The 12,631-nt window shown below is 36.0% G+C and overlaps 2 protein-coding genes across 2 annotated transcripts in view; one reads left to right on the forward strand and one right to left on the reverse strand.

The window, feature by feature from the left end:
* LOC130897282 (uncharacterized) overlaps nt 1-8,365 on the forward strand; it is a 65,371-nt gene extending 57,006 nt beyond the window's left edge. Inside the window, exons 6-7 of the mRNA XM_057806054.1 lie at nt 2,556-6,663; nt 7,431-8,365. Coding sequence (XP_057662037.1) covers nt 6,368-6,663; nt 7,431-8,319 — 1,185 coding nt within the window. The 5' untranslated portion in view covers nt 2,556-6,367 and the 3' untranslated portion in view covers nt 8,320-8,365. The remainder of the gene's footprint in view (nt 1-2,555; nt 6,664-7,430) is intronic.
* On the reverse strand, nt 6,953-12,631 carry LOC130897281 (uncharacterized). Its single transcript, XM_057806053.1, has 2 exons — nt 8,397-12,631; nt 6,953-7,353 (listed from the first exon to the last, which is right to left on the reverse strand). The coding sequence occupies exon 1, from the start codon at nt 11,231-11,233 to the stop codon at nt 9,290-9,292; it is 1,944 nt and encodes a 647-aa protein (XP_057662036.1). The 5' UTR covers nt 11,234-12,631; the 3' UTR covers nt 6,953-7,353; nt 8,397-9,289.

Consider the following 12,631-nt stretch of genomic DNA (forward strand, 5'->3'; position numbering starts at 1 on the left):
TAAAAACATTTATTAAAACATATTATTTTACAATAGAAACAAGTTGCAACAATAAAACATTTTTGCTAAAATAAAATTACGGCTTAATGAAAGCTTCAGTCTGAAGTATTTTCATTAAATATTCAATATAATTATATACATCCATCTATATTCATATTTACAATAATTAAAAATTAAAATTATTACTTAAAACACAAGAATATTTGATATTTCCAAGAAAAGTTAGAATGATACATGTTTAGAAATACTAATTTATAAAAGTTAAAAGAAAATATACGAAAAAAATATTATAAAGAACTAACAGAATTGCGCAATAAAACTTACATCCTATCAAAGCTAACACACATTGAAAAAAAATGTAGATATCACTTGTACTATTCGGAATCGATTTCGCCTTGTTCAACATTTTTCTTAAAACAATTTTCGCATACCATACATGCATGCTCTAGGCAAAATACTTCTGAGCAGCATTTTTTGCAAATATATTTTGAGTAACGAACTTTTTTCATTTCTCTACATTTTGTGCATCTCTTTCTCTGACCATTGTGACATAATGCTTGTTGATCCTCTTGTTCCTGAGCAGGTCGAAACTGTTTAAGTTTTATTTGAAGGTCAATCGGCATTCCTACTGATAACATACTTCTTCTCAGCAATTGGTCTCTACACAATTCCATGGATAATGACTTCAAATAACTTCGTCTTGCATTTGTTTTGTAAATATTCAAATTATTATTGGCATAATAAATTATTTGGGAATTTATTCCAGCAATATTTATTAAGGCAAAAAATATTACCATTGGCCATCTCCGAACATTTCTTGCCACATTGTAGGTTGCACATAGCTTGTCGACAACATCAACTCCAGACTTTAATCTGTTGTATTCTAGAATTATCTCCGGTTTTCCAGACTCTTCATCTACTTCATTGTCATTGTGCATGCTGGAAATTAGTAAGACATTTTTTCCTTTTTTTGGTATATAAGATACTAATGTACAATTTTTAGTAAAGCCAAATGAATTGCTATTTATTGGCCTGTATTTAGTGTTGATAAACTCAGGGGGAAGTTGAGGCTTGTTTTTTCTTATAGTTCCCAGCAAAGACAATTTTTTTTCTTTCAAAAATTGCAACAACTCAAAACTTGTGAACCAGTTGTCACAAGTTATGTTTCGCCCAGTTCCGAAAATAGGCTGTGATAATCTTAAAACAACGTCTTTCGGTGAATTGCTCATTTTGTAGGGTCCCTCTGGCTGCTTGCCAGCATAAATTTCTAGATTATATGTATAGAACATTTTAGCATCGACAAGAGCATAAATCTTCACTCCATATTTATTAGGCTTAGATGGTATGTATTGCCTAAAGGAACACCTTCCGCGGAACCCTTCCAGCTTTTCGTCTATTGTCACGTTTTCCCCGACTGAGTAGCTTTTTTGGCAGTTGTCTACAAATAATTGGAAAATATCGCGGACAGCTGCCAATTTGTCTTGAGCTTTTCTGGACTCTCTGGTGCTAATGTCATCAAATCGAGTGCATCTCACAAGAAATTTAAATCTCTTTAAATTCATAACGAGACGAAACCGTTCCACACCACACCCGTCCTCTCCCCACAATTCTTCCAAGGATTGCCGATTACTCCTAAGTACCCCAGCAAGATAGAGTAATCCGATAAACGCCTTGAATTCAGCTACATCTGTAGGTTTCGCGTCTCTATCTCTTTGAAAGCGGATACGAATGCTTTCAATAAATATGTTTGTGTAATTCACAATCATGTTTATTATTTCCTCAGACATAATGCATTTCCAGCATTCTAATGGAGAAGAAGCATTTCGTGCTTCCCCTATCACACCCGGCAAATGCATCAAAACATTTTGACTTGCTCGTTTTACCCGGGTGTTAGGTTTTTTTTTTGACCATTTTGTAATCTTATCTTTACCGAAACAAACATCGGTACAGCATTCATCTTCTTCAGAGCTATCTCCTTCTTGCTCTGAATCAGAGTCTTCTTGCCTTTCTTCAACTATGTCTTCTGCGTCGGTATCGGATTCGTCGCCATTGTCTTCATTTTCCAGCACGTCCTCTTCATTGAATAATAATTCATGAATGGCTGCGAGGTCGTCTGGGTTCTGGGTGTTAAAAAGTTCCCGTCTTTTTACCATTTGATTCTGTAATAAAAAAAATAATAAAAGTATAAATAAATCTCACGTTCGGGCGCAACTCATCTGACAGATTAGTTCAGGATTAATGGTTTTTAATTTTCAATAAGTAAGTATGTAATCCATAATAAGTAAAATTAAATAGTAATATCAAAATTAATTAAGATAAATTTGCAAAAAAATGAAATTAGTTAACTTACGTGATCAGGCGCAATTAATCTCACAGATTCAACCTTCTCTGACGACATCATAGAACGTACTGGATCTAAAGTGGGGGTAGGGTCGGCAAGGAGGGTAGGAGTCAGGAAGATAGCGGGAAGCCCTGCTCTCTGTGGTGAAACACTGAAACTTGGTAGACCAAAACAAATTCTACTCATCTCACAGATTAAATGCGCCCGACGGAAGGTTAAAAGTAACGTATACCGGGTGACTTAAAAGTAACATAAAAAAAACAACAATAACAATAATAATTATTTATTTAAATCATTGATAACTTTAACTTTATAAAAGTATACAAATTCTCTAAGAGCATTGTGTAACATATCGTTTGGTGTAATAGAACAAAATGCGTATAAAATTTGTAAAGGACTTTCGGAGAAGGTATTTTTACAGAAATCCAAAACATTATAATAATATTCACAAAAATTTAAATTTTCTAACACAGATATACGTTGTATAATTAAATTATTTAATTCTAAAATTTGCCATACTTCTTCTTCATCCATGTAATACTCAACACCATGTTTCTTGACTAAAATTACCTTACTGTCATCGTAATTCAATGGGGTGATGGTACAGTAATCTCCACATGGTAATGAATCAGGTTTGAACTCGTCTCCGGTATGAAAGATCTGTTGTGACATAATTGAGATAAAGGTATTCCATTCATGAGTACTGAAAGATATTTTGCTGAACTTAAGATGTTGAGATAAGATAACAGCAGGTGTGAATGATCTTGCAGGACTTATTCCACATTTTACTTCATACCCCGAAATTGGATACTGTGTTGAAAGCAGGTAAATGTTTTCAGACTTGACAGCAGTCTCATAGTTTTCCAATATTCTATCTAACTCTGAACTGTAGTTACTCGAATCAGATTCGATGTCGACAATACCACTATCTTGGGAACTCATGTTGCTAACTGGGTTTGATATCCAAAGCTCACTCCAATTTATAGAGCTCTTTCAAGGTTTTTAGCGCGGCGAACCGGAAAAAAAAATCTATACAATATCAATATTTTCTATCCAACTGTTGTGTTTGCTATCCAAACCAAGCCACTTGACGTAATCTCCTCTCCGGTCTTCGTTTTTAGTGGGCGTGTCCACACAAACTTTGAAAAACAATCAATGACGACCAGTATCATTTTATGATTCCTATTTTGTGATGCAAAATTCCTCATCTCCGCAAGATCCATTTGCCAAAGATCGTCAAGACCCTTAATAATAGTGCGTCTCCGAGGAAATTTTTTCCGTATCGGTTTGTGGAGTTCGACTACAAGATGAATTTTTTCGTTAGAATACATATTATGACGTACTACCAGCTAGCTTCAGCTCCAGACTGTTAATGCGGTTAACGGTATTCGTATTCATAACCTTAATATTGTTTACAATGCCCGAAACGTTAGTTTTCATATCAGAGACGGATCTGATATTTTCTGTAATTTCTTTTTGTAACTCACGTATGCTCTCAACACACATGTTAATAGAAGCAGTGAATTCTTTTCGAATAAATATTTTGGCTGCAACAATTGAATCGTCAACGTATTTCTTCGTAGCCATATCCCTAGCTGCTACAGGGGGATTTCGCGAAATAAATGTATCAATTTCGTTAGTTTCATTTTGTAAGTTAGTAATGTGCGCCTGTAATATGGGGATTTTCGTCTTATGAAGCTCATTTCTCATTTCGTTCAATCCTACAGCTAAATCCTTTATATCACGGTCTTGTTGCTGCAGCACCACACCATGTGCTTGAATTAATGGCGAGTTGATAGCACGTAGGTCATTCAACTGCACATCAACTTATTTTTTTGTTGCAGCATCACTATTTGTTGTCGGTTCCTTAACATTACAAATTTTCATATTTTCAATATCAATATTACCGTTCTGTGTATGAGGAAACGTAATTTTCACTGGTAAACGCGCATAGGGCGTTTGATGTCTATGTCCGAATTTATCGACTGGCATAATTAAAATGAACAAGTTTCAACTTGTATTATTCTATTATATCAGCCTCCTTGAGTTCATTGATAATTGCTACTATTTCGTTGTCGTGTGATGTATTACCTGCCTGTTTTGAAGCAATCAACAACTTCAAACGTTCCACCAATTCATTCGCATCATCCCAATAAATATACTCCATAGGTTTATCATTATATCTTAAACGATCGATGCCTTTTCCTTTTGCTGAAGGAATCGATTTTAGACGAGTCAATACCTGCGACGATCTATTCGTCGTCATTAGAGATTTTGTTTTGAATAAAGGTTTTATGATGTAGTGATATTTTTCAGTACTTGACCCCTTAAGACGATCTAACGTGTCTAAATGAACTTCAGTTGTTGTCAAAAGATTTTTATAGTTCTGTAAATCTTGATCATTGTAACTGGGGTCTCGGTAAAATAGAAGCTCATACAAGCCTGGTGTTCCAATTACATATCTTCCTCCTTTGTTTTTCTCAGGTAGTATGTTTATATTACCGGTTTTTCCATCAAATGCAATTCGACGTTTGCCTAATGACCAACCGATTTCATCGTTGTATATCGGACCATAATTTTTATCAATTTTATCATCTTTTTGGAAGTAATCTTCAATGAACTGATGACTGATGGCTGGATATTGGTCCAAATAGTCTGCGAAAGCTTCCTGGGAAATTTCGGGGCGCATCTCTTCTGGAGATTCAGAACGTGTAATATTTCCTCTTTTGGATTTAAATTTGTAATCGTTTTTTGTAATGTCTTTGAGGATTGCACAATTTCTTCAAGTGGTTTAGATATCGGCTTGAATAGTTTATTAATAGACTCATCTTGCTCTGATTTACCTAATTTCAACGACAAGTATTTTTTGCGAATCGATCTGGCAAGTTCGGACACTTTTTTCTTGCGCAATGCATTAGCAACCTTATCGTCAGACATTTTGGTATGGACTAAAGATGCAGCTTACAATTTTATATATTTATCGAATCCTTTGCGATAAGTAGTCATAGAGGCGGTTCAGGCAGACATCCGGTCCAGCCGCTCTGACCGCAGCGCTAACCGCAAGTCGAAAGCAGTGATAACAGCGTTTACTTTACTACGTGTAAACCTTCTAATTAAGATACATTAATTAATCAATTTATTTAATTAAACAATTTAATTGCGGTGGAACTGAAAGTTTTAGACTTTTGTGTTTGAAGGATTTTGATAATTTTAGCAAAAAATGTTACGAATCACCTATTATATAATTTTGCATACAAGGTGGTAAAAAGTTTTTAGAAATTATGTAGTAATAGTTGATACAATATTTTTTCGAAAAAAATATTCCGAGACCTTCCTTGGCTATAATTTGATTTTCTTGATCATACACTAAAAAGGCGTAAATGAAAACGTACAATGAATAGTCCGTTTCCACATCACCTAGGCGGTAGGACTAACGATGCGCTGTATTTAATCTTTAACGTGGCAAATACATCCCCAGTAGGCCTACGAACCACTAGTTATTGCTGAATCATGTCTAGACTTTGCAGCATCTTTTCATGGCTCTTCATGAGTAGCATCTTTTAATGGCTCTTATAAATTAATGACTCTTAGATAAACTAAGCTATCACTAATTGGTGGCATCTTTTCTTGACTACTATTTGTTGGCGTCTTTTTGTGACTGTTTTAATGAGTATAAATGTAGAGTAGCATCTTTTAATGGCTCTTATAAATTAATGACTCTTAGATAAACTAAGCTATCACTAATTGGTGGCATCTTTTCTTGACTACTATTTGTTGGCATCTTTTTGTGGCTGAGTCTCCGAGATGATTCAGCAACATATCTTTTAATCATTATAAATGTAAACTTATAAGGGCCCCCGCAGACTGCAGACTTTTTATCGGCCGATAGTTTAGTCGGGTTGGGCTGAAAGTGCGCACACCGAGCCAACTAAACAGTTTGGTTGGTGAACAGGGCGCAGACTATCCAACAGTCGGCCGACTATTCTCGAACTAGTTTGTAACGGACTGTTGAAGCGGTCACACAATATGAAAATGTTGTCCAGAAAAATTATTGCTCTCATCATACTCCGAAGGAGGATAATCAAGAAGAGATTGCGAGAGCATTGGGTGCATCCCATTCTCAGTGACAGATTAGTTAGTGGAAAATTTTACACTATGCATTCCAAATTACTTGATTACCCGAAAAAATTTTTCGCCTATTATCGAATGAGCATTACCAGCTTCAATGAACTTGTCAAGCTAATTGGACCAGCAATAGCGAAGGAGGATACAAATTTAAGACTTTCTATACCTGTGGAGGAGAGATTGAGCGTTACGATAAGGTAAGATAAACCACAAATACTTTTCAACTATTTTTATTAGAATAATATTACAAAATTCGGAAAATATTTACAAGTCATATATTTGCGATTCATCTGAAAAATTTGAATAATAAGACTGGGCTGTATCGTTGGAGTTGCCAGGTGATGAAATGTTTCGAATGGTTGTCGGTTGCGAAATTGGAAAAGAGTACAAGGGTTGCTGAACTCTGTTGTACGTACATGTTGGCGGAGACTGAGCGCACCTAGCTGATCTTATCTGTTTAAAAACGTTAAGAATACTTATTTTAGCATCAAGTTTTTCTTCTGCGGTTAAACTTTGGAGTGAAGGGACCAGTGACAAAGCGAAGTTCACATCTTCATCAGTATTAGGCTCATTTAATGCCTTTAATAATGCTTCATCCACGTCCGTCTGCTTCGGTACATTAGGTCTCTTTTTCCGCTGACGAATAGGGGTGGGAGTGGATGAACCCGCTTGATCATCATGCTCATCATTTGATAGAAAATTTTCCTCTTCCAGGTTACCTTCAGTAAGTCGGTTTTCCATGCATGGAAGTAAAAATAATAACTGTTCAAAGTAGACATATTTACGCCTTTTATTCGCAGCTTGCCCCGACTTAGTGTTCTTTTGAGCGTTTAATTCGCGACGATAGCAAGTCCTTAAATTAGCCCATTTTTTTTGCACATCACGACCTGAAAAATATTGAAATTTAATTAATTTTTAATTTTTTACAGATATTGAAATATAATTAATTTTTATTTTTTTACAGATATCTGGCTACAGGAGCTAGTTTCAATACATTATCTTTTGATTATCTGATGGGAGCTTCTACAATACGAGATATTACTAAAACTACATGTGAGCAAATATGGAATATACTTCAACCATTGTATATGTCAACCAAAGAAGAAGGCGACTGGATTAAAATCGCAGACGAATTCTATAGTCGCACAAACTTTCCAAACATCATTGGAGCAATTGATGGCAAACATATACGGATGATACAGCCAGAACATTCCGGTTCATCATATTTTAACTACAAAAAGTTTTTTTCGTGCGTGTTAATGGCTTGGACAGACGCAGATTATAAATTTGTATATATAGACGTTGGTTCTTATGGAACAGCTAGTGATTCGGAAATATTTAAATCATCAGAAATGGGTAAACGGCTGTCCCAAAACCGATTAAATATTCCCTCCGGAAGGCAATTGCCTAATGATAATGTCGGAGATGTTATTCCATTCTCTGTCGTAGGGGATGAAGCGTTTGGACTTGGCAATCATATACTACGTCCTTATGCAAAAAGAAATTTAAACTACACCAAACGAATTTTCAACTATAGACATACAAGAGCTCGACGAATGGTTGAGTGTACTTTTGGGATTCTTGCTAACAAATGGCGTATATTTCACCGACCAATGGATGTCAATATCAATTTTTGTGTCAAAATAATTAAAGCTTGCTGTGTCCTGCATAATTATGTAAGAATCAAAGATGGAATAAATTTCACAGAAACTCTCTACAATTGTCCCATGAATAACTTAACTATAAATGAAGACAACCGAGGAAGAAATAATATGAATAACGTGCGACAGTACATGTCGTCATACTTTATTTCTCCCGGAGGCGCGATTCCGTGTCAATATAACAAAGTGTAATAATTGTAAATAGATAAATAAATAAATAAATAAAAATTCACATAAGTACTCTAATATTTTTATTTTTACATTCCTACCTTTGTTTGTTTTCTCCTCAGCGCTAAGCGAATTCCAATCAACAACAACTGCTTCGCAAACTTCCTCCCACAGTTTTTTCTTCATATTCGCGTCGGAGTACTCCTTTAAACTTTTTTTATAAAGCGCAGGTCTTTTCTCGACTTCTTCAATTAAGTTTTCGACGGAACTTTCTATAATCAACAATTGTGATTTGGGCGAAGCCATATTGAATAGAAGCACACGACGCCAAATCACAGAGCGAACTGAACTATCGGCCGACTAAACAATCGTCGTGTATGCGCAGGCGTGTATGCGCCAATACTGATTAAACAGTCGGCCGACAGTTGGCCGACAGATTAGTTTGAATGTAATCGAGTAGCCCATCAAACTTTTTTATCGGCCGATACTGAATCTCTGTAGTGTGCGCATATGCATTCCTCTCCATACTGATTAAGAAACCGACCAAACTATCGGCCGATAAAAAGTCTGCAGTCTGCGGGGGCCCTAATATTGCACGTTGATTTAAATGGAGACTTTAAATAATTTTTCAAATTCTGTTTAATAATTTTAAAAATACTTATGTACTATGATGAAAGGGTATAAGGAAGGGATAGGAAGGAAATAGCTATGAAAACAGCTGATATTTAATACAGCTAGCATGTTAAATCGAATGTTTCCGCAGAATAGCTATGAACTGACCTCTCAACCTCACTCTGTTTTTCTTAGGTGGATAACTTTACAAAAATACTACTTAAAAAAGATTACCAATACTAGATGCATTGCCGTTTGTATCCATAAGGAACAGAGTTATAGTTTTCAATTCGTTTCCGTTTAGTAAAAGTGGTGCGGAATACTTTAGTTACCTCTTTGGTGACGACAGAATGGTTGGTATTTCTTAATATATTTCGAGTAGTTACGTACTCTTCGGTGGTATCGTTATCGTTATCGTTAAGGTCGGTAGAGAAGTGTATGCCTCATCTTTAAAGGACCAGTTAACGATGAGAGTGTTCTCTTTAACTGGGAATATATGGTTAACTTCTTTGTAAGGCTGTGACAGAATATCTAATAGTTCTGCTGGGTCATTAACAATAGAACATTTGCTCTGGTTCTCTAATTGTCCAAGTTTTCCCCAGAAGCTAGTAATTATAGATTTGCCGACTTGTCTACGCCCAGAATTGTACTCAATTTCATCGGGGTTTAGCTCTACTCCCTCTCTGTCAAAATATTCTTTTATATACATCTTTTTGTCTTCATCAGTCTTACACTCTGGAGGCCACCCGCTAGCTTGTTGTTTTATTTTTAAAAATTTAGAAATATATTCAGCAAAAAGACCGCCAGACTTTGTGGAAGGATCGTACTGTACCGTTTCATATTCCCAAATTTCATATATATCTAATATTTTATAGCCTTTTTCCAAAGCTTTTGTCACCTCGTCCATTACCCAAGTCCCCGTAATTGCACGCTCTTCGTCCGCATGACTACACTCTTCCTTTAACATATTTTCACAACAAGTACGGCATAGAGGGAAAATTAATTTATTGTTTGTTTTATATGGAAGAACGGGATGATAGAGATTTGTAGGTGGTAACACTTTACATTTAATTAATCCATTTATAGTCTTTAGATCTGAAGCATAACATGCTTCTCCCACATAAACCTCTGGATGACCTATGGGGTATTTTCCATATTTGTTTATGTACGGATAGAGGCTGCAAATATCCCGATAATTTATTTTCTCCCCTTCCTTACAAGAATAATATAATTTTGTGGCGTCTGTTCGCCCACCGTAAAAAGCGTCACGAGGCTCCAGAGGTGTTTGTGAAAAGAGAGGGTGTTTTTCAGTATATTTGCTGATTTCAGAATTTTCAGACATCTCCCGACGAAAATCACACTCCCATTTCACAAGCACTTCGTAACCTAACTGTCTTAATTTTTCATTTTTTGCCGAGGTTGCTTCGTAACGTTGTTCATATGTGAGGGATGGATCCTCATAGGTAGGTGTGCCACGTTTGTATTTAATACATTTTGGACACCCATGAAAGTAACAACCCTCAAATTCAAAGACTTCTCGTGTGGTATTACAGTACCCGTCCAACTTAAGACCGTTAATAACAACTTCTCTGCCCCGAGATGCGTGTTCTATTTTTATACCTCTCTGCCGTTCTTCCCAAATCAGCCATTGAATTGCTATCTTTGATTGTTTATCCCGACACCTATAGCCATTCTTTGGAATCAGACCGATGGTATTTGGCTTAAAAAAATTTCTGCGGAATATCTTATTACACGCCCCGGGTAGAGTAATAGCTTCTGTAAAAGGATCCACCCCTCCTTCTTTTAAAAGCAAATCTCTGAATTTCAAGCATGAGCGAGCGAGAATACTGACGTCGTCAATGCAGTACGCTATGATTTCTTTTTGGAAATCAAAAACGTAGTTTTGCTCAGAGAGACCTTTGTGCCAGGATATAAGTTGATTTCTAGCATCCTCTTCCTCGTCTAATTTTGGAACATATTTTAAACTGTCAGGGTCATAGTATTCGAGAGCAGGTAACGGACCAATATAGTTCCAATTTTCTTTTTTATTAAATAAATGTGGAAAGTACCCTTTTTTTATATTTTTTAAATCAAAGACTTTTGGTAACTTTGCTAGAGGCATCGGAAAATAATTTAGCGAGTCGATAAAACTGACGTTACCCACTTTTAATTGTAATAGTTTTGTTCCTCGTGTAATTAGTTCAGGTGTGAGATCTGTCTTTGTCATTATATGATTTAACATAAACTGATTATCGTAGAGTCCACCTGCATGACCAACTACGATGATTTTCTTGAATAGAGTGCGCTGGTTTAATACATATTCCATAAAACGAGCAACGGGGTCTATTTTTAGAACTTGGTATCACACCATTTTATATCTGTACCTATACATAGTGCACAGTGTTGTTCAAACACACACAAATTACAGTTATGACGATGAGTACCGTCAGGCATAACCTCTTCTTGTGTACACTCGAGGTCGTAAAATATGAAGAGAGTACCGTCCATTGTGGGTTTATGTGTATCTACTGGCATGTAACAGTTGTGGGGAGAGGGTTTAAATTCTCTACACACTTTACAGAAAATCTCACCACATGTATGTACTCTATCTTTCCTAAAAGTTTTTAGGCATAATGTACAAGCTACCACCCGGTCGCAGAGTTTAGTCTGAATGTGATAAGCATAACAATTTTGCCCTCTAAAATAGCGATTACAGTTGGTGCACACAATTTTTGTGCTAAAAGTACAAGGTGGAACTTGTTCACAGGCAGGACAATTTCTTTCACAGAGGTGTGAGGTCTTGTGTGTGTAGGGGCTGTGACAATTTTCGCAGAAATATGAACAGCAAAAAGCAGATGTTAAAGAAATTATTACGTTATAGTGATTTTCTTGATACAGCAAATTAATTTTCTTACAGCCACCTATTCCTTCAAACACGACATCACGACCTTTTGCACCATAGTTGTAAACAGTTAAAGTATAGTCTGTCAAATATTCTTGAAATTTATTCAATTCTGGTATACCACCACCCTCTTTGGGTATCTCGATACCACTAGATTCTAATAGCTCTAGAGTTTTTTGCGTCTGAAGCCCCGTAATTTTACGAAGCTTCGTTTTGTCGGGGTCATTATCAATATATGCTTTGGCCACAACTATGGCTCTAGCCAGGCATAGGTGGTCTTTGTTAACTATTGTTATAATACCACTACGACGAGCACATTCTTCGTCAAAGTTGTTATATTTACGCCTACGCAAATTACCTTTACCGCTAGGCATTTTTACAGTTGTTGCCCCGAGACAAAACGTTTCGGTATCGAAAGCCGACGAATTAGACTGGTACACTTTCGAAATCATATCCCATATATCTTCAAACTTTATTTGTGAAGCCTGTCGAAAAGACAACCATCCATCGCCACGTGTAAACTCTTTAGAGCAAAAAGTAAAACCGATCTGATCACTTGACTCTGTTCCTTCAGTTACTCTAGCGACAACGCCCTTAAGACCGTCTTTGATCCATTTTAATAGATCATAGTCTTCGGGAGCCGGGCGAATCTTAAACTCTATATGTCTACCTGTTAAACTAAATTTACGAACTTTCTTAACAATATTTTTGGTTACCAAAAACTTTTCCATTGTTTCAAACAGTAACAAATTCTATAAATAGGTAAAGATAAAAAAATGAAAAACACAATAGTGAAAAAAGAAAAGTTTTTCGACAAAACTC

The sequence above is a fragment of the Diorhabda carinulata genome, chromosome 8, assembly GCF_026250575.1.
Source record: "Diorhabda carinulata isolate Delta chromosome 8, icDioCari1.1, whole genome shotgun sequence".
Classification (NCBI taxonomy): domain Eukaryota; kingdom Metazoa; phylum Arthropoda; class Insecta; order Coleoptera; family Chrysomelidae; genus Diorhabda; species Diorhabda carinulata.